This window comes from Nicotiana tomentosiformis, chromosome 10, assembly GCF_000390325.3.
Source record: "Nicotiana tomentosiformis chromosome 10, ASM39032v3, whole genome shotgun sequence".
Classification (NCBI taxonomy): domain Eukaryota; kingdom Viridiplantae; phylum Streptophyta; class Magnoliopsida; order Solanales; family Solanaceae; genus Nicotiana; species Nicotiana tomentosiformis.
The window spans coordinates 43200939-43223608 of NC_090821.1; the positions used below are offsets into that span (position 1 = coordinate 43200939).

Consider the following 22670-nt stretch of genomic DNA (forward strand, 5'->3'; position numbering starts at 1 on the left):
TATACGGGATGGGCCCATGTTAAACGGGACACGGGATGGGACGGGATGGCCATTTTGTCCTGTTTGTCCCGTCCCATTTCGTCCCGTCTCATCCCGCCTGTCCCGTCCCATCCCGTCCTGTCCCGTCCCGTCTGTCTCACGTCCTATTTTTTTGTATATTATATACAAAAAACTTATAATCGTGCTTTTGAAGGTTTTCCTAAGACCACGGTTAGAAATGATGTTTTTAAATTTCAAACCGAATATCTTCAGTATATTCATTATGTATTGTTTCACTTAGATTGTAAAGTGTCTATCACATCTGATATAGGTCATAGTCCTAATGGTTGTGATTATTTAACTGTTACATGTCATTGGGTTGATCATCACTAGAACATGCAAAAACGTATTATTGGCTATAAATTTGTTGAGTCAAAACACAGTGGAGCATATATTACAACTACTGTTCTATAAATTGTTGATTTTTATGGACTCATTGATAAAGTTTTAACTATCACCTTAGATAATGCTTCTGCTAAGTGCTAACATAACTACAACAACTAGCTTAATGAAATGATTGCAAAATTAATCCAACTTATGCACCGACTATTAATGAAATGATTGCAAAATTTAAAAAGAATTTTTTCCCTATTCCCCAAGTTTATTTAGTTTCTACTATACTTAACCCATCTTTAAAATTAAGAGGTGCAAATGGACTTGTTCGTAAAATTTATGAGAATTTAGCAATTCAAGAAAATGAACAACCATCTCTCGAAGACTGCCAAGCTAACATATATTCTTATGTTAGATCAATATTTGATAAATATAAATCTATGGAAACACCAAGTGGTGAAACTAGGGAAGAAGAAGAATACAATGAGATACTTAGCACCGGGAGCTATTACGACATAGAACTCATGGAACATCAATCAACATTGCCAATTCAAGAACAATGTCCGAGAGAAATTATAGATAAGTTATAACTTACAACGAAGTTATATAGGAGCTTACAAATATTAGTATGATAATTTGTAATTGGCTACTAAGAGGCCTAGTTTAAACAGAACCCTTCCTAGAAGGTGGCTGCGTAGAGCTGTAGATTAGGTGCTCTTCAAAAGAATTATATTTGTATGTGAGATTTGAAAGTTCTATTAATAAAATAAAAGGCTCTAAGCGTTGAATTATTTTTATGAATTATCTTACACTCTTACTTAGTTACTTAATGGCTTGAAATTATATTAAATAAATTATAACTCTATTATAAATTTATAATTACTAGAATATTTCATTACAAGTCTTTTGTTTTAATATTTTATAATTCTCTACTTAGTTTTCTAATTTCCGTTTAATTTTTAAGTTTATTAAATAACTCAAAAAACTAGTTGTTGCAAACTTTAAAAACTTAGTCATTGTCAAAAGAATAGCGGTTTCCAAACTCAATGCTTAAATAATTTTTTTTTTTTTAAAACGACACTTAAGACCCGCGAACCCGTCCCGTCCCGTCTCGTTCCGTTTGTTAGCGGAACAGGATGGGCCTACCATTCGTCCTGTCCCATCCCGTCCCGTCCCGTCCCGTTTGTTAGCGGAACGGGATGGGACTACCGTTTTGTCCCGTTTGTCCCATCCCGTCCCGTCCCGCTATCGTCCCGGCTAAATATCGTCCCGTCTCATCCCATCCCATTAATTCTGTCCCGTCCCGTCCTATCCCGTCCTGTTGGACAGCCATACTTTCAGGTATCCTTAATTCATGCGTCAACTACAACATATAAATATAATTCTTCTCAAGATGTCACTATATTCTTCAATTAGATGCATCTTTCTTGTTTTTTTTTGAAAAATGGCATGGTATAACAACCTATGAAGAGAATTGGTATAAAAAAGTCCTAGTTTTAGATATTGGCACCCTATAGCTCAACATTAATGTTTTTTATATATTTAATTGATATTTTATAGCCAAAATTATTTTTATGCAAAATCAAAAGAAACGTACATCACTCTCCCCTCTCTCCCTCTTTAAGCTCTTTGTTTACCCGAAAAATTGAATAGAGTTAAATTTGTGTGTGGTCCTAAGGATACGTGATATAACTTGGTACAAATCGTAGAATGAAATAGAAATATATGTGTTCTTGACAAATGGAATGAAATATAAGGCAGAAAAAAAAAAAGAAATGTTGATGAATAAGGCAAAGTAAATGAGCCAAAAAAAGTTAATCTCTCTCCAGTTGTCTTTTTTCCAATGCCCCCATGCTTACAAGGATTCCTCTCTTTATAGTAGAGGGATCCTACTTTATCTATAATAATAAAAAATATATAGTGGAGAATCCATGATAAATTGTCTTTTTCTCGATTCCCACCAAGATTCTCTCCCCTAGTGCGGTTGCAACGGCTCTTGTCTGCGAGCTCGATACTGGCTCGGAGCCCTGTCGGTATTGGATCGAGCCTTCGGCCTTGGTTTGAGCTCGATTCTGACTTGGAGTCTCGATATTCGGGGTGAATGTTGGTCGGTCTATGCATCTTTGATAATATTCGCTTTGACTCGTAGTTTGATTTGGACATGAGCTCGATATTGATACCGATTTTGTCATTGATCGGTCTTAGAGCTCGAAGCTTGATGTCCTTACTTCGGACCTCAACCTGTCGTCATGCAGATACCCTTTGATCGAAGTATTATCATCTCGACTAGTCCGTACAACTGACTTAATCAGTTTTGACCGTACACAGATAGTCCCCTCGTTTCTCGAAAAAGATGTAATGAGAAATGATACGATTTCCATCAGTACGGTTATAGGTACACTGATGCGTGCATCGAGTTTGATCGTGACGTATGAGATAGCAGTCCCATCGGTTCCGTTTACCGAGGCATTTAATGTGTGTCAGGTGACGGCCGGCCATTAAAGAGATTGAACCGCGACCGCTTAACCCATAAGTATCCCATTTGACTACCATTAATCACTTTTTCATTCTCTGATCAAAATTTTCTAAGCATCTTCCCATATTTTCTGAATTTGTTTGTGTGAAATTTTCCTTCTGCATTTTCACTACGAAAAATCTTCCTTTGAAACATCATACCCCCTTTTATTCCTTTCTTTTAAGTTCAAGTAAAAATGATGAAAACATCAAAGACCGTCCTAAAAAAGGAGAGGCCTCTACTTCACAGCCTGCCGCTTATAAAACACCAGTGGAGCCACGACCAGAGGAGTTTGTTCCCAAAACACGCCTTCTTACCTCTGATTTTAAGCTCGACAAAGGCACGGTGGTTCCCGATCGATGCGAACTGGTATCAAGATATTTATGCTCGATAACTAAAATGCAACTTGAACAGTTGAAGGCAGATTGTAACTAGGCAATAAAGAAGTGGTGATTCCGACTTTCTATGACGATATTACCACCCATGTGGAAGGGTTCTTAAGCGTGTATACCTACCCATTTATGTTAGGACCTATCGACCCCGTTATCGTCGACCTTTGTCGGCAATACCAAATAACTCTAGGCCAGATTCATCCTTGCTTTTGGTGGATCGTTATTCTGATTCGTTTCTTTGCAAACATGATCGAGGGGATCCTTTCACCCACGATCATCTTATTAGGCTGTATAGTCCCCGCCACTTTTGAGGCGTATTGATAAAACTACAACGCCGGGCTACCAAGGTATTGTTCTCGAGTATAGACGAGGATAAGGATCGAGGTTGGATGGGTAGGTTTGTTCGAGTGAAGACTTCGGACCTGATCCCTGCCGAAAAGATGCCGTTCCCCGAAGAATGGAATATGAATCGTGAGTGTACTCTATTGTTTTATTCCCTATTTCCTTGTTTATTTGTTTGTTTTCTTGCCGATATCACTTTTGTGATGCAGCAGTTCCTTGGGTGCCTGGCACCGTTCCCGACCTTAAGAGTTGGGTACTGGCTCTAGCTTCGAAGTCCTCTTACGTCGAACATTCGTGGCGTGACCTGGAAAAGGGCCGATGGGAGGCAAAAAATCATGGTAAGCCTATCTTTCATGTTTTGGGAGTTTGAACGAAACGTTCTCCTTATACTTGATCAATTTTCTCGTGTGTAGGCCTACGCAGAGACGCAGTTGTGAGGTCACTTCCCGGCGAGGAAGAGACCTCGATCTCAGCTTCCGAATCGCCAAAGGAAAATAAAAGGAAAAGGGCTTCTACTTCCGAGAATCCAAAATCGAAGGCAAGGTCAACTCGTAAGTCAAGGAAGAATACCATCCTATTGACCCCAGAGTCGGTTCAACGCCTAAGAGATGAAGATGAGGAAGAGGAAAATGAGGAGTTCATGCTGATGGCCTGAACAAAGAAAACCACTGATGCTCCACAGGCAGGTGTATCGATGGTGGTTTATACAGCTCCGGCCCAAACCAGGGGTATATCGGAGAAGGATTCGGGCAGAGTTCCTGAGTCGTTGCAGATCGAGGATGTTTCCAATCAAAGCCCACGGATTGAGGGTGTATCCGAAGGGGCTGTTCCCGAATCTCTTCGAACCAAAGGGAACTCCCTAAGTGACTCACCTGGGGCAGAAACAATCGAAGACTCGCCCACCTTTCCTACTTTTTCTGAAGAGCGATTCGGGAAGCCCAAGCTTTGGGGGGCCTCGAACTAGACAGGCCTCATGAGGGGGACGATCCCTTCTGTGGTATTTTTACCGGCAGTGAGGCATCAAATTTTTTCCATGGAGTGCGGCAAGCTTTGAATCAGGTAAACCTTAATTTATTTTGTTGGTATTATCTCTCATGTCTATTTTTTTTTCACTTTGTTTCTTCTCCCCGGTAGGCTGTGGCAGCTTATCAAGAAGCATGTTCTCGATCCCGAGCTGAGCTGCACCGATATGAGGTCGATCTCTAACGGGTTACGGAGGAGAGGAATATCCTTAAACTCCTCTTACGGCAAAAAGGAGAGGAAATCAAGGATCTCCGAGCTGAGTTGACTAAAGCTCACCAAGATCAGACCGATCTATCTGAGAAGGTAATGATACTATTAAAAGCCTATGGGCTCGACACTGGAATGATGGCTAATCTTTCAGTCTCACACCTGTAGCAGAAGCTTGAGTTGATCGGGAAACTCCGCGAGGAGGTTGATGAGATAAAGGCGGAGTCCTTAAAATGGAAAGAAAATATAGATTGCCTTGCTGCAGAGAGAGAGACTGCTCGGGCCCAGTTATCATCGACCAAAATTTAACTTCAGAGCCTGAAGGAGAAAATCTTGGCTCAAGCGAGGGAAAAGGAGGAGCTCGAGGCTCGGTTGGCCTCTGAACTTGTCGAGGCTGAAAAAACAAAGGCAGATGCGGACGCAATGGTAGCTGTTTATCGGGCTGATGCCGAAGCCGCTCAGTTCCATGCGAGAGAGGTTGCTGATACCGCTCGAACTCGAGCATATTGGATCACCGAATTTGCCAAATGTCAAACTCGGAGGGAAACCCTCTAGGAGATCTATGCTCGGGGCTTCGATCTTTCTGAAGAGATAATAAAGGCAAGAGAGCTTAAAGCTGAAGCTGGGGCATTTGCCTCCGATGATGACGAAGATGACGACGATGACGATGACGGAAGCAAAAGCGGGTCTCAAAGTGGGGAGGAGCCCGATGTAGGGAAGACTGATTAGGTTCCTTTGTAAGGCCCTGATTGGTCGTTTTGTAAATATCATTATGTATATAAAGTCTTTTCTTTTCCCAGCTTGTCACTATTATCATTCTTCTGCTTAGTGAGGATTTTGTTTACTTGTGTTTTATGTAGATGTTCAGCCCTTAGGCTTCATGCAATTTGCTTGAACTCGAAGTAGCATAGCCTTTAGGCTTAATAGTCGAGTGAGTGATTGCTCGAACTCAAAGTATTTGTAGCCCGTAGGCTTTTTATAGTCGAGTGATTTGCTCAAACTCGAAGTAAGATAGCCCTTAGGCTTAATAATTGAGTAAGTGACTATTTGAAACTCGAACTCAAAGTATCGTAGCCCGTAGGCTTTTTATGATCGAGTGAGTGATTTCTCGAACTCGAAGTAAGATAGCCCTTAGGCTTAATAATTGAGTGAGTGATTGCTTCAAACTCAAACTCAAAGTATTTTATGATCGAGTGAGTGATTGCCCGAACTCAAAGTAAGATAGCCCTTAGGCTAAATAATTGAGTGAGTGATTTCTTCGAACTCGAACTCAAAGTATCGTAGCCCGTAGGCTTTTTATGATCGCTCGTATCAAATTTCTTTTGATGGTGGTTGGCCTTTAAGCCTGTTTGAACCATGAAGTAGGAAGATCTTTTCAAAGTGCGAGATATCTGAAAAGAAGTAGTTTTCCTTTATAGGTAATTATACATGTGTTTGTATCTTGTGCCAGGGTTCGAGCAAAACTACGTGGGCATGGTTCGTTTTGACCATTTGGCCCTTACACTTTTCTTTATCGAGACCTTGTCCGACATGAATTTGATATGAAACAACTTTCTTGTGCCGAACTTGATTTATTCGATGGTAGGACCCCAGTATTCAAGGTTGATTATGAATGAGCCTCGGATACTATTGATTTTCCCTCAGGTAGCACATAGTTGTTGCCTCGTTAAAAACCTTGCCAGAAAACCCATTTTGGGAAAAAAAGCACATTTAAGGGAAAAAAGAGTACAACGCGTGCTTTGAAACTAGAGGTCTTGATGTCTTTTGTCGAATTCCTGTGATGAGTTAGTGTCGAATATATGTATATAGACGATAGAGAGGAGAAAATCATACCTTAACAATAATATCGTTTGAGAAGCGATATGTTCCAATTGTTTGGTAATGGTTTTCCATCCATTGTTACAAGTTTATAAGACCCTTTCCCGACTATATCTAGGACTTGATAGGGTCCTTCCCAATTTGGGCCGAGCTTCCCTTCATTAGGATCTCGAGTGTTGATGGTGACCTTCCTCAGGACCAAGTCCCCGGCCATGAAATGGCGGAGGTTGGTTCTTCTATTGTAGTACCTTTCGATTCGTTATTTTTGTGCAGCCATTCAAACCCGTGCCACTTCTCGTTTTTCATCTAATAATTCGAGGCTAGTATTCATAGCCTCATAGTTCGACTTTTCCGATGTATGTCGGAACCTTGCGCTGGGTTCCCCGACTTCGACCGGAATTAAAGCTTCGGAGCCATACACTAAGGAAAACAGAGTTGCTCCCGTACTAGATTTAGATGTTGTCCGATATGCCCAAAGGACTTCGGGCAAAATTTCTATCCACTTTCTTTTAGCTTCGTTCAATCTTTTCTTCATGTTTTGGATGATAGTCTTGTTCGTTGATTCGTCCTGTCCGTTCCCACTAGAATGATATGGTTTTGATAGTATCCTTTTTATTTTATGATCTTCGAGAAATTTTGTTACTTTACTGCCGATAAATTGCTTACCATTGTCACATGTTATTTCTGCTGGTATCCCAAATCGACACACGATGTGATCCCAGATGAAATCTATAACCTCTTTCTCTCTTACCTTTTCGAACGCCTGTGCTTCAACCCATTTAGAGAAATAGTCAGTCATAAATAAAATGAATTTAGCTTGACCTGGGACCGATGGTAGAGGGCCGACGATATCCATTTCCTATTTCATGAATTGCCAAGGAGAAATGATTGAATGAAGATGCTCTCCGGGTTGATGGATTATCAGTGCAAGCCTTTGACATTTATCGCATTTTCGAACGAACTCCTTAGTGTCCTTTTCCATGCTATCCCAGTAGTATCCTGCTCTAATGATTTTCAAAATCAGTGGTTCGGCGCCGGAGTGGTTTCCATAAGTGCCTTCATGGACCTCTCGTAAAACATAATCAGTGTCTCCTAGTCCCAAGCACACTGCTATTGGTCCGTCGAGCGTTCTTCTGTATAATATTCCATCTTCAACCAATGTGAATCTAGCAGCCTTGGTTCGTAAAACCCTCGATTCTTTAGAGTTCGATGGGAGTTTTTTGTTCTTCAAGTATTCAATATACTTATTCCTCCAATCCCAAGTTAAGCTCGTGGAATTTATCTCGGCATGTCCCTCCTAGATTATAGATCTCGAGAGTTGAACGACAGTCCCCGAGTCGATCTCATCTTTTTCGACCGACGACCCCAGACTTGCGAGTACGTTAGCCTCACTGTTTTGTTCTCGAGGCACATGTTGTAGGGTCCATTCTTTGAAACGGTGTAGAGTTACCTATAGTTTGTCCAAATATCTCTGCATCTTATCTTCTGGAACTTTGAAAGTTTTGTTCACTTGGTTCACCACTAGCAAAGAGTCACATTTGGCTTCAATGACTTCTGCTCCCAAGCTTTTAGCTAGCTCGAGACCTGCAATCATGGCTTCGTACTCGGCCTCATTATTAGTTAATCTAGTGGTTTTGATGGATTGCCTAATAATGCCACCCTTGGGAGGTTTTAATACGATGCCAAGCCTGGATCCCTTCACATTTGAAGAACTATCTGTGTAGAGGGTCCAAACCCCCAACGATGTACCCGATTTCAACAAGAGTTCCTTTTCAACTTCGGGTACAAGGGTTGGTATGAAATCGGCCACGAAGTCTGCTAAAATTTGGGATTTGATGGCCGTTCGAGGCTGATATTCAATATCGTACCCACTGAGTTCGACGACCCATTTGGCCAGTTGGCCCGATAGTTCGCGCTTGTGCAAAATGTTTCGAAGTGGGTAAGTGGTTAAAATGCATACGGGGTGACATTGAAAGTATGGTCTTAACTTTTTAGAGGAGCTTATCAGTGCAAGCGCCAATCTCTCTAAGTATGGATATCTAGTTTCTGCTTCCCCTAAGGTTCGACTTACATAATAAACGGGAAATTGTGTACCTTGCTCTTCTCGAACTAGGATACCACTTACTGCGATTTTTGATACCGCCAAGTATAAGTAAATCTTCTCATCTGTTTTTGGAGTGTGAAGTGGTGGTGGGCTCGATAGGTACCGCTTCAGTTGTTCTAGCGCATGTTGGCATTCCGGGGTCCAGGCGAAATCATTCTTCTTTTTCAGTAGAGAGAAGAATTTGTGGCTTCGATCTGACGACCTTGAAATGAATCGGCCTAAGGCAGCTATCCATCCGGTTAGCCTTTGTACTGCTTTCACATTATCCACGACGGTGATGTCTTCGATGGCCTTGATTTTGTCGGGGTTGATCTCGATTCCCCGATTCGATACCATGAAGCCAAGGAACTTGCCCGATCCAACCCCGAAAGCACATTTCTCGGGGTTGAGCTTCATGTTGTATTTCCTTAAGATTTTGAACGTTTCCTGTAAATGAGTCAAATGGTCCTCTACGCGCAAGGACATAACTAGCTTGTCATCAATGTAAACTTCCATCGACTTACCTATTTATTTCTCGAACATTTTATTCACTAGGCGTTGGTAAGTAGCTCCTGCATTTTTTAGCCAGAATGGCATTACATTGTAGCAATAGGTTCCATACTTAGTGATAAATGAAGTTTTTTCTTGGTCCTTCGGGTTCATCCGAATTTGATTGTACCCGGAATAGGCATCGAGAAATGTGAGGATCTCGTGGCCGGTTGTGGCATCGATCAAGCGATCGATGCTAGGCAGTGGAAAAGAATCTTTGGGGCATGCTTTGTTTTGATCTTTATAATCTACGCACATTCTGAGTTTGGTCCCTTTTTTGGGGACTACAACCACATTGGCTAACTATTCGGGATATTTTACTTCCCGAATTGACCCTATTTTGAGAAGTTTAGTTACCTCATCCTTTACAAATGCGTGCTTTACCTCGGACTGAGGTCTTCTTTTTTGCTTTACCGGTTTGAACCTAGGATCCAAGCTTAGCTGGTGCATTGTTATCGACGGCGGGATCCTCGCCATGTCTAAATAGGACAAAGCAAAACAATCTATGTTATCAATAAGAAATTAAATAAGTTTTTTCCTGAGTTTGGGGGTCAACCCCATTCCCAGGTATACCTTTCTCTTGGGTAGATGTTCGATTAATATAACCTGCTCCAGATCTTCGATCGTTGACTTGGTGGTGTCGGAGTTGTCGGGGACGATAAAAGCTCGAGGTGTCGGAAACTCTTCCTCGTCATCTTCTCTTTCCTGCTTCACCGATTCGGTCGATACTGATGGCTGTGATTGCTATTTGGTTTCTCGTTTATCTTTTGTGCTCGATCTTTCTGAGGCCGATAACGTTGGTATCAGTGTTACTCCATCGACTGCAAACATTTCCTTCGCAACATGTTGCTCCCCGTATACTATTTTCACACCGTCCGTCGTAGGGAATTTCATCATTTGGTGGAGAGTCGAAGGTACTGCCCTCATACTGTGGATCCAAGGCCTTCTGAGTAGGGCGTTATACCTCATGTCACCTTCGATTATGTGGAACTTGGTATTTTGGATGGTTCCAGCCATATTCACGGGCAGAATAATTTCCCCTTTAGGTATTTCACTGGCCATATTGAAGCCATTTAAGACCCGAGCTGCGGGCACGACTTGATTCTGCAAACCGAGCTGCTCCACTACCCAAGATCGGATGATATTCGCAGAGCTACCTGGATCCACTAAGACATGCTTAACTTGAACTTTATTTAATATGATAGAAATTACCAGAGCGTCGTTGTGAGGTTGAGAGATGCCCTCGGCTTCTTCAATTCCGAATGATAAATTGTCCTCGGGTACATAACCTCGAACTTGTCTTTCCCCTGTGGCTTGTATCTTGCCGCGTTTGAGCACGGGTTCCTGTGGAGCATCGACCCCACCGATGATCATATGAATGATATGCAGAGGTTATTCTGGTTTGTCTTCTTTGTTGGCGTCCCTTTCTCTGAAGTAATTCTTAGCTCGGTCACTGAGAAACTCTCGAAGGTGGCCCTCATTGAATAGACGGGCTACCTCTTCTCTTAATTGTCTACAATCCTTGGTCCTGTGGCCATGCGTACCATGATACTTTCACATCGAATTCGAGTTCCTTTGGGAAGGGTTAGTTTGCATGGGTCTGGGCCACCTAGTATCTTTAATTCTTCCGATCGCTGATACAATGCCCGATGCATCGACGCTGAAATTATACTCCGATAACCGATGTGCCTCTATATGATCAACATATTTGTCAAAGCCACTTTTGATCATAAGCCCCCGAGAATTTGTCCTCGATCACTCCTTCGATTGTTCCAAGCGGCATCGCGCGTTGAACCGTTGTTCATTCGATCTGTGACGTACGATTGATATCGTTCTCTGTTCGACCTTTGCTCTCTGTCGATGTCCCTCTGGTTTTTAATAGCCAACCTGTTCTGATGCATGGATCTGGAAGGAGCTCCTAACTGGTCGTCCTCGACCCTAATTTTTGACTGGTATCAGTTGTGTACATCCTCCCAAGTTATGGCTGGATACTAGATCAAATTTTGCTTCAGCCGACGTGATGCCATCGAATTTTGCTCGTTCAACCCTTGGGTGAAAGATTGGACGGCCCAGTCGTCTGTGACCAGTGGCAATTCCATGCGTTCCATTTGAAATTGGGACACGAACTCCCTCAACATTTCATTTCCCCTTTGTTTTACCTTGAAGAGGTCCGATTTCCTCGTTGCAACCTTTATGGCATTAGCGTGTACCTTTACAATGAATCCGCTAACATAGCAAATGAATCGATAGAATTTGGTGGCAGGTTACTATACCAAATCCTTCAAGAGGGTCTCTCCGAATATTTTCAACAACACGAATTTGATCTCATCGTCTTCCAAATCGTTACCCTTGATGGCACACGTGTAAGAGGTGACGTGTTCGTTGGGATCGGTCGTACCGTTATATTTGGGAATTTTAGGCATACGGAATTTTTTGGGGATTGGTTTCGGGGCTGTACTCGAGGGAAAAGGCCTTTGCACGAACCTTTTGGAATCAACCCTTTATTATTAGTGGAGCCCCCGGGATCTGATCGACCCTGAAATGACATGTTTCTACTTTTTTATCGTTGGCTTCGATTCGCTTTGTGAGCTCCTCAAGTATTTTAGAAATTTTGGGAGTAGTCCCCGATTCTTGCTCGTTTGACCTTACTATGGCTGGTTCCGTTCTGTGAGCAGTTTCTCGAGGTTGACTGGGCTCTGGCTTACTTGGTAGCTGGGTTTGGCTCTGCAACTGAGCTATCGCTACCTGTTGGGCTTGTAACATTTCAAAGATCATACGCAAGCTGACTCCAATCTCCTCCGCGTTATGGGTGTCTCGAGCTACAGATCGAGTACCACCCCGAATGCTTTTTTCTAGTTCGGAACATTGGTTTGCCTGAACAGCCACCTGTCAATTGACATCTAGCGGTACTTCGGCTCGAATTCCAGGTACTTCGACCCGAGCTTCATCGACATAGTTAAGTGGCCTTTCGACCCTAGGTATCAAGTTGTTGGTTTCATCTTGAAGGCCAACTTCGTTATCGATAGGTAAAGCCATCCATCGAGGATATTCCATTACTAATTCGAAGTCGTAAACTGGTGTGTATTGTAGATTTGTATCAAACAACCACTGTTATTCTTAGTCCCACGGTGGGCGCCAAACTATTTACCCGAAAAATTGGATAGAGTTAAATTTGTATGTGATCCTAATGATACGTGATATAACTTGGTACAAATCATAGAATGAAATAGAAATATATGTGTTCTTGACAAATGGAATGAAATATAAGGCAGAGAAAAAAGAAAAATGTTGATAAATAAGGCAAAGTAAATGAGCCAAAAAAAGTTAATCTCTCTCTAGTTGTCTTTTTTCCAATGCTCTCATGCTTACAAGGATTCCCCTTTTTATAGTAGAGGGATCCTATTTTATCGATAATAATAAAAAATATATAGTGGAGAATCCATGATGAATTGTCTTTTCCTCGATTCCCACCAAGATTCTCTCCCCTAGTGCGGTTGCAGCGGCTCTTGTTTGTGAGCTCGATACTGGATCGTAGCCCTGTTGGTATTGGATCGAGCCCTCGGCCTTGGTTCGAGCTCGATTCTGACTTAGAGTCTCTATATTCGGGGTGAATGTTGGTCAGTCTATGCATCTTCGATAATCTTCGCTTTGACTCGTAGTTCGAGTTGGACATGAGCTCGATATTGATACTGATCTTGTCATTGACCGGTCTTAGAGCTCGAAGCTTGACGTCCTTACTTCGGACCTCGACCTGTCGTCATGCAGATACCCTTTGATCGAAGTATTATCATCTCGACTAGTCCGTACGACTAACTTAATCAGTTTTGACCGTACACACTCTTATTCTCTTTCTTCCCCAAATTTCACTCCACATTTTTCAATCCCCCAAATTTCTCTTCTTCTTCTTCGATAATTACTCTGTTAGATTTCCTCTTAATCTTTTTCTTGGGTAATTCTCTATATCTAGAATCTTTTGTAGAATATCCCATAGCATATCAGCATTCATGTATCTGTGTATATCCATGAAAATTTGTGCTATATACACGATATACAAAATGATATACACAGCCGTCCATAAAAACCTCTGTGTGATATACACTGATGTACACGATATACAACATTATATACACATGTCGCAGTTGGATTTTTAGGTCTGGTTTTTCACCTGAAACCAGTCTAAATCACTTCTAATATAGCATATTATTCTTTATATATATATATATATATATATATATATATTTATCTTAGTAGTAGCACGATATATTACTTTCTCATAAAGGCATTATAGACAATAAATGGGTGTTTTATATTCTTTTTTTCCCTTGTTTCGGGAAAATAGGGATATTATCGTATATGTAATAAAATAAAGTTGTAGGCAATAAAGTTGTAATGTCCATCCCCAAACTCAGCCAGTTCCTTTTACAAAAGACTGTTGTAAACCTAAATATAAATAGAATAATAAAACAGTTTTTAATAGAGTAGTACGTGAAGCAATCCAAAAGAAAGTAAGAAACTCTTCCTTAATCTTGCTTACTTTGGAAGCAAGTTTTGCTTAAGGTTTCCTCATCACACGTTCCTGGATGTCAGAAGTATAATTGTCAAATTAGAATTTTGTCTTGTTTTACATATTTTAAGAGTTATATTTGAAAAAAACAAAAGAAAGATAGCTCGCTCCACAAAGTATCGGGTGTTTATGGAAAAGGGCTGCATCCCGAAACGTGATTTACATCTCAGTTTTATTTGTTTACTCAGTAGAAGTCAGACATTAGTTTTATAGAGATTCTAGGGTCAAAAGTACTAATGATCTTGAAAATTGGAATAACAGTGGTTCAAATCACTATGAAAATTTAGGGTCAATTGATTTTTTCGCCTTTTACAAACTTATTTTTAGTTTTATGACCCTACCTCTTTTTTTTACACATGTGAAATTTACTTTTACACGTATGAGATCTTTCTTTTACACGTAAGAGATCTAAAAAAGACATTTTCTTAAATTTAACATTGTAAAAGGCCTTGTAGGCCTAAAACCTCGAAAATTTATCAACATTCAATGTTTACACCAAATTATATAATACGATGGTTAAGTAATAACTTGACATGTTATGTATTCATTACGAAACACAAGTGTGGATAGATTTATTTTTCCTTTGAATATCAAAACGAGTTCACATGTTTGGACAAGATCATCAGGTGATATCAACCTCTTCAATCCTAGATTTCAATTCATATATATAGTTCACAAGTCGAGATTATCCTCTATCTTTAATTTATACATAGTCAAATGATTTGTCTCTAGAAGTTATGTAGCTAATAAGTCAAATGATTGATCTACAAGCTAAGCAGAATATATAGTTCGACAAAAGATATGTTCAACTTGTCAGCTCAATAAGCGAGGATCTCAGCTGTTGTGCTTCAACAACTCTGTGCATATTTGCCTGCAAGAAGCAAATGGATGTCAGCATGTGGAGGAACCAATCCTAATACTTCCTTACAAGTTTGGTTGTTGTACGCTGACCAGGTAAAAAAATTCTGCATCATCAGACTACTTAAAAGCCAACTACTTACCCTTGCTATGAAAATGCTCAAGATCTCCCCTCCAAAAGTGGTAAAATTCGTATTTACTACTTCAAGTCCTAAGGAATTCATAGCCTCCATCAACTGAGTAAATCCTCCCGGTTTATGTGATCCAGAGACCTTCAACAAGAACTCTCTTGCACCAATTTGGTTCACTTCCACTTGCCCCTTCATCAAAAAGAAAGATATCATGCACATTAATTTATACTCTATAGCAATATAAGGAAACATATGGCTTCAATCAAGAACAGTGCAATCTATTAATAAGAGAACTAAGAAATGTAGCAACTTCAAGCACCTCCATTCTTGTCCTTTTAGTTGTATTAATTGAAATTTGTGTTTTCTCATTTGTTGGTCCAGTAACTTTGGACATTTCACTCATGTCTGATAGAACCACTTCAGAACTTTCATTCTTGGAAACTTCTGCTGCTAATTCATTGAGTTCAACTTGATATAACTTCACATTTTCTTCCAATTCATTTATATAGTCAATTGCGTCTCCAAGTATTGCAACTTTGTCCATCTGAAAGAAACACCAACAAAGATGGTATCAAATTTTGAACTACATACTTAAATATCAAATGAGTAACTTAATTAGCAACCTTAGAAATGTTGGGAACTAGAGCTCGAAGAGCAAAAAGACCATCTTTAATTCTGTTCCTTCGTTTTCTCTCTGTGACAAGATTCTTTGACTGATAAGGTCCTCTCTGTCTTTTCTTACCCATTGTGTAGACATCTCCTGCAATTATATAATTTTCTTGGTTCCAAGGAAAAACAGCACCTTCCATTCTTGACAAGTTTCCACTGCACTGAAGCTCGGTGTGCTCAAAATACACGTCACTAGATTGGCTTAAAGGTATGTTTCGCGACAGATTGTCAGAAGTTGAATGACACAAGGTAAGTTCATTTGAAGGAATGGAACAAGTGGGTGATCCTTGAATGCTAGGATTAGCACTAGATTCAGATACTTGAGAAATAAGAGGTGCACTTGAAGGAAAACTTGTGTATTGTAAGAGAGGAGCACAAAAGCTCAGTTTCTCTAAGGGAAAGGAATCAAGAGCTTGATCTTCTTTCTTTGCGCTGGAACTACTGGCTTTTTCTGAACCATGTTTGAACCGATTGATAATGAAATCAATCGTCTTTTGATCTTTATATATCTGTCCAGAGCAAGTAATGTAAGATGAGTGGTTATACTTTTAAGTTTGGTGCATATTGTATGGCCAAATCAATTAATTAGCTAAGTCTCAATCCAAAATTAGTTGAGGTAGGCTATATGAATCCTCTGAATCAATACAGTTCTTATCAGAACTATATTATCTCACAACTTGCATTAACTTTAAAACAGAACAAAGAAGATTGTTACCAGCTTTGAATTGTAGATCTCAACCAGTCCACCAGCAACTGGGATCAACACTAGGGTACCCTTTAATTCCTGCCAAGGGTACTAACAAGTCGAAGAATTCAATTTAAAACATTACTATAAGTAATCTTGAGAGTTCAGTAAAGACTTTAAGTTTGAGGCATAAATAAATGAAAAAAATCAGAGTTGTACTCACATGTGACAAAGTTGAATTGGATACCTCAGTATGAATAATCCACTTGGGTTCATTTGATGTTACTACCTCTCCCTGAATCCTGTTTGTGTTCATGCCTTTTATAGTATGTAGCTTGAAATAAACCAGCAATAAATGAAATGGAAGTACAAATATCAAGAATAGAAACATACCCAGAATAAAGGGAAATAGAAAGAGGAAAATGAGCTAAAGCCTCACAAGCCTTTGTTCTAATAGGATGCTGAATTTGGCTATCTCTACACAGAGTAGTGAATGTCAGCTGTCCTCCATTTTCTTTCTTCACATTGACATCAACTGCTTTAGCTCCAGAACAGCAACATCCTATCCATTCTATAAACCTAAACACACACAAAGACAATTTCTCATACACATTGCACTCATTTTCACTGCAATGGCAGAACAAAGAATTCTAACAAGGTAGTTCAAAACATTCAAGAACATCACACTTGGGATTCGATTTTGCTACGTAAAGCAATTTTTGAACCACCATTGCCGCAACACTAGAAGCTTCTTTTATGTCAAAGAGATTGAACAATTTATATATATACATGCAAATAAAAAGAAAAATCTTTTTACATAAACTTTTACCTAGAAGGGTCATCACCCAACTTCCAAACAACACAATATTCCCAATTGTTGGAATCAACAAGTGGCCTTAACCATTCCAATGCTCTTTCCATGGCTAAACTGTAACTTGGTATTTTTCTTCTGAATGAATTCTTGCAATTTGATTTGAATACTAAAAAAAGGCAGTGACTTGGGCCCAAAATGGTTTCTGCCAAGTGGCTTATAATGCCTGCCTTTATTTAGCCAAACGACAGCTCTAACCAATTTGGGGTATCCAATAATCAGCACAAAATCATTGTCAGTGGCTTCTTATGGCCGGCCTCTGTAACCTACAGAATAGTACGCTGGGGCTAAATGTTGACCCAAGACTATACAGAAGACAAACGGACTTGGGAATTGGCATGCAATGGTTCAACGGCCTTTACATATTTTTAGACTTTGATAATATAAAAATAATTAAATTATTTATAAGTTAATTACATTTAAATGTCTGCGATAAGTGCTAATGCACAATATGATGATAATTAAATTTAGATAATTATTCGGGTTCTTCTGAATTAAGTAATTTAATTATATGAACATAAAAGCTTAGGATACCAAATGGCATGTGTAATATGTTAGAATAAGTGTTTTAAAAAGTGTGGACGTAAGGCGAAGCGTTTTACATATAATTCAGCGAAGTGTAAACCCCGAGGCACGGGACGTAAGCTCCATGAGTATTTAATTTTTAATATTTTATAAAATAATATAATTACAGTAAATATTTATAAATAGTTTAAAATGCATACAAATTGAAGAAAACTATAAATATTTGAAATATATATATAGATATGCTCCATCCCCACAAAAATATTAGTCAAAATAATTTATTATATGCTACTTACAAGCACAAGTAACTTGAGTTGAAAAGAATAAAGTTTTCTACATGGAGGAACAAAACGGATGACTAACCTGCAATTTGAACTTGCTGCTATAGAGGAGAATGAAGTTCTCTTTGTATTTGCAAAACAAGATTGATTATTCGTTGCTTTTGGGAGATAGTAGCAGACTAGCGGACAAGATGAAAATTTAGAAAAGTAAATTAGGGTTTCTAGCAATAAAAAAGGTCTTGACCTTTAAATTTAATGTTTCCATTCCTTTTTAAAACTTTTGAGTAATTACAAGATGACTTTTGAGAATTTGGATATTATAGTAAGGACTTATTCAGCAAATTTTGTTTTAATTTGAAAAAATATCTGGGGCTTATGCCTCACTACAAAATGCGCTTCAACGTCTGGGCGTACGCCCCGAATTGCCGGGTGTATGCCTCTTGAGCCTTTCGCCCCCCACCATCGCCTCGAGGCATTTTTGGTTGCGCCTCGTCCCGAAACGCATTTTAAAACACTGGTTAGGATTAATTTTACCTTGAATATATAATATACGTATTTTACCCATTATAACATTAAAGTCACGAAGCTATTTTTCAAATTAAAGTAATTAAACAATGTGTAAATTGCTTAGAAAATAAAATAACTGTAAGTCAAATTTTGGGCTACAAATTTTATGACACGTCATTGAATAGATCACTAGTGTTTTGCCACTACGTAAATTCCACATTAAGAAATTTAAAAGAGCTGCACCTGCCATGTAAAATGTTTTGACTATCCAAGTATCCATATTTTAAACAACGGACAATCAGAAAACATCTAAATGAAACCACAAAAAAAAAAAAAAAAAAAATTTACAGTATAGAAGTCATTCAGTTTTTTTTTCTTTTTCTTTTTCTAGTGTGGAATTTACAGAGTTGCAAAGAGATGATCATGCAAGAGATGTGTCATAATTCAAAGCTGCAAATTTGCCCTTCGGTCATCTGTATTTTCTAAGAATTTATACAAAGTTAAGTTAACCAATTACTTTAATGTGACAAAAAAATAGTTTTATAACTTCACTACTGTAGAGGTTAAGTTTTAGGTACTTTATGTGAAATTTACTCTTGCCAGTTGATATCTTAAGATTTTATATTTATATAAATCCAAGTGACTTAACTCAGATGAATTCAAGCAATTACCTTAACTTTATTTTTCATAATAATCGATAATTAAGAGGAAGGCAAGAGAAATAATCTTCGTGCTAAAAAAACATTTGAGGGAGAATAAGAAAGTACGTTGTTGATGGGTGTGTTTGTTTTCGTACTTTGTGCTAAGTTCGTAAAAGATGCCATTTTTCTGCTAGTTTTTTTCTTTATCTGAAGATGGTACAATTTTTACCTTCTCTTTCTTTCCTGTTTTTATTCGATTTGGTTTTTCTGTTTTCTTACTTTCCACTTCTTGCAAAGAATCAAATCAGATTGTGGGACGATGTGAAAAATTGCCAATTTGATGCGAATAATATCCACATTGGAAAAAACAAAAGGCGATTATCACATTTAGATCAATGTAGCACCATGTTTTCAATAAAGAATTTAGAAGCTTTTAGATCAATTAAAACACTAAAATAATGCTTCCTATGTCTTTTTCTTTTTGTTTCCCAACTTACGACTCGTCATAGCATATTATTAATCTCGGGATTAAATTTGAGATGAGTTTATCACACTTTTGATTGAGACAAAATTACGTTATAATTAATTTCGAGATTGTAATGTTATTTTTATTCATATGAAATGTGGGATAACAATCCGAGGATAACTAATCCTGGAATAATTAATCCTGAGATAACTTGTTTTCCAACCAAATGACCCCTTAGTGTTCTGTACTCATATTGGAACCCGAATATATCAAATTTTACCACGTAAGATCTGTTAAAGGAGAAACCGTTCCTTACCATATTTTTTTCATTTCATGGCTCGAAGCTTACTTCCGATGTCTGCAGATGAGATTAGAACTACAGCAGTGGTTGCAGTTCTCCTACAAGAGTGAAATATAAGGTTCTAATCTTATCCCAAAAAAACAATTTCCTCTACTTTTTCCTCCTTTCACTATTTACGATCACTGAAGTTTGAGAAATACAGCTAGTTACGCACTAATCAGAAAGATTCATGAAAAAACATTTAATTACATCTTTAATCAGTAAACTAGGTACATTTAGTTACTGATTATTCTTGTTAACCAAAATGAAGATAAATATAAAAGATATACCAAAAACAAGAAAAAAGCCAAATTAAGGAACCATCTCCAATCAAAGAAATTTGATGCTATGTGACAAAGCTAGCAAGTCACAACCTTAAATGAGCCCAATATAAATATAATTTCTGGATCTGCCCATCCACCGAAAATTGCATGAAAATTTCAAGCGTCTAGAGTACCATAAACCAACACTTCGTAAGAAATAAAACATCCATAAGGCTTGGCATGCCATATATGAGGGGTCATAAAAAGAGCATTATTTTTTATTTACAATAAGTTAAATATTCATAATTCATAAGCAGTAAATCAAAAGATAAAACATAATTAAAACACCATTTCTGCGGTGCCGAGAAACAAATTAAAACAACTTCCATTCTAGTCATTGAGATTTGTCTAATGGAAAATCATCATAAAATTGGTGGAGGGTCTTCGACAACCTAACAAATTTGAAGGCAATCGTGACGAATATGGGGACACATAATTCTTTGAACAAAGCCAGCATATTCTTCTCTTTGCTACGAGAAGGAACTTCTCCAAAGCCATTGCATTCTTTTAGCAAAAATTCCGAAAGTTCGTAAAGCTTATCATATGGCTCGCTACACATTCTAATGGAGTAGACAATCTTAACACTCTTGAGATTGGGAACTGTGATGTTTGAAATCCAACTCTCAAAATCGATATCATCCCCTTTGCACAAATAACTTGACTCAAAGCGGCCATAAAAACAACTATCCTGGAGATAGACAATATAATCTTAGATCAAATACGGGTCCAACGATTAATAAAACTTACACAAATATGGTTGTCAGCAAATGCTAATGATAGCATGTTCCGACTCAGAAGACTCATGGAGAGTGTAAACCAAGCTAAGTATGAAAGAGGTTGAGTTTGTCATTCTTTTTTTCTTTCATAGTTGTATACGGTTAAAACTAGGCCCACCCGATTTTACTGTTTGACCAAGACCGGGGGTTTGCATTGAAGGACGGTCTCGTAACAGAATAGGCCATATCACGAGGATAAGGTACCGAGCTCGAAACCGAGATACCTGTCGAGATCGACGCTAGTAGCGATCGAAGCCAAATGAGACAGACATCGAGCAAGATCGGAGATAGCATAATAACAGAAAAGCAAGATATCCGTGGCTGACCGAGGATCATGGCATAAATCTCGGTGATTGGTCGAGGATCATGGCGTAAATATCGAAATGGATCAAATCAGAAACGGTTAATTAGCTAATCATGGGATTTCTTTCTATAATTAGAATTGTACCTTAAGTGGAACTCCTCTGCTATATAAAGGGGGGGTTCTAATCATTTGTAGGGGACGGTTGACAGACACAAAAAGCAATATCATTCTCTTTATTGTTCTCACCATTGTTATTCAGCTTGTTATACTTTCATAGTTCTTGCACCAACCAGTTCGAGGGTGTCCAAACTCGAGGCTGAGTTTCATTCTAACACTGGTTCGCTTTACTTTATTGTCAATTTCTATTACTTATCCTCACATTTATCAATTGGTATTAGGTGAAATCACGTGTCCTTAGAACCATATTATAAGTTTAATTGTTATCTAATTTTAAGGGTAAACAATTTGGCGCCCACCGTGGGGCTAAGGATAATAGTGATTGCTTGATACTAATTTCAATAACACACACTGCTTTACACTTGTTCTCGTAAAAATCTTTATTTTCAGGACAAATATGTCAAACTCACAAACAGCACCTATACATGGTGACAACACCCTTGGATTTCACAGGAAAAACGATAACATAGCCGCCCCAGGAATCGAGGTGCCTCAGGCCGACCTCGAGGGAGAACCAATTGCAAATCCCGTCGATGTCAGTTCACATATCGGCCTAAATGCAAATTTGGGCGTTGAGCCCGAAGGTAGTATACACAGGGAAGTTCTATCAGGTGGTCGAGGTACGCAGGGCGGAGAAGATGGTGGAGTTAGCCTCCAATTGATATTCAAAATATTACAGGCTCAACAAGCCGCTATAGCACAACTACAAAATCAACACCGAACACCGAGTAAGATCGAACCAGAAGTCGTTCAAAAGGCCGAGCCTATGCCGAAAAGGTCGAATGCCAACGAATCTGGGACTGATCCCGCCATTATGAAAATGTTCGAGGAGCTCACTAAACGGATTGAATCGGGAGAAAAGAAAATCGAGGCAAATGACAAGAAAGTAGAGACATATAACTCCCGGGTTGACCAAATACCGCCGATTCTAAAAGGTATGGATTCGAAGAAATTTGTACAGAAGCCTTTCCCTCCAAGTTCGGCACCGAAACCCATTCCGAAGAAATTCCGAATGCTAGAAATTCCTAAGTACAATGGGACCACTGACCCTAATGAGCATGTCACTTCTTATACATGCGCAATAAAGGGAAATGACTTAGAAGACGATAAGATTTAATATGTTCTACTGAAGAAATTTGGAGAAACCTTGTCGAAAGGAGCAATGATATGGTACCATAATTTGCCGCCTAATTCCATCGATTCCTTCGCCATAATTGCAGACTCCTTCGTAAAGGCACATGCTAGAGCAAT

The 22670-nt window shown here is 39.0% G+C and overlaps 1 protein-coding gene across 2 annotated transcripts; it reads right to left on the reverse strand.

The window, feature by feature from the left end:
• Positions 1-14492: 14492 nt before the first annotated feature.
• LOC104087860 (transcription factor bHLH90) lies at positions 14493-17403 on the reverse strand. 2 transcript variants are annotated; one of them, XM_070187673.1, is made up of 8 exons: positions 17038-17403; positions 16602-16787; positions 16432-16510; positions 16239-16307; positions 15478-16032; positions 15174-15398; positions 14867-15043; positions 14493-14736 (listed from the first exon to the last, which is right to left on the reverse strand). In XM_070187673.1, exons 1-8 carry the CDS (start codon positions 17127-17129, stop codon positions 14671-14673), a joined length of 1449 nt encoding a protein of 482 aa, XP_070043774.1. In that variant the 5' UTR covers positions 17130-17403; the 3' UTR covers positions 14493-14670. The 2 variants fall into 2 exon arrangements, with proteins under 2 accessions (XP_070043774.1, XP_009590722.1); XM_009592427.3 differs by having other exon boundaries at positions 16239-16319.
• Positions 17404-22670: the final 5267 nt, after the last annotated feature.

What these genes read in the sequence shown, in the direction of transcription:
- LOC104087860 (XM_009592427.3), bottom strand. Translation starts at nt 17,129, where the DNA reads ATGGAAAGAGCATTGGAATGGTTAAGGCCACTTGTTGATTCCAACAAT. An exon ending in TCTATTTCCCTTTATTCTGG is followed by an intron (nt 16,511 to 16,601) that starts GTATGTTTCTAT and finishes GAACACAAACAG; the next exon opens with GATTCAGGGAGAGGTAGTAA. An exon ending in AGATCTACAATTCAAAGCTG is followed by an intron (nt 16,033 to 16,238) that starts GTAACAATCTTC and finishes TGCTCTGGACAG; the next exon opens with ATATATAAAGATCAAAAGAC.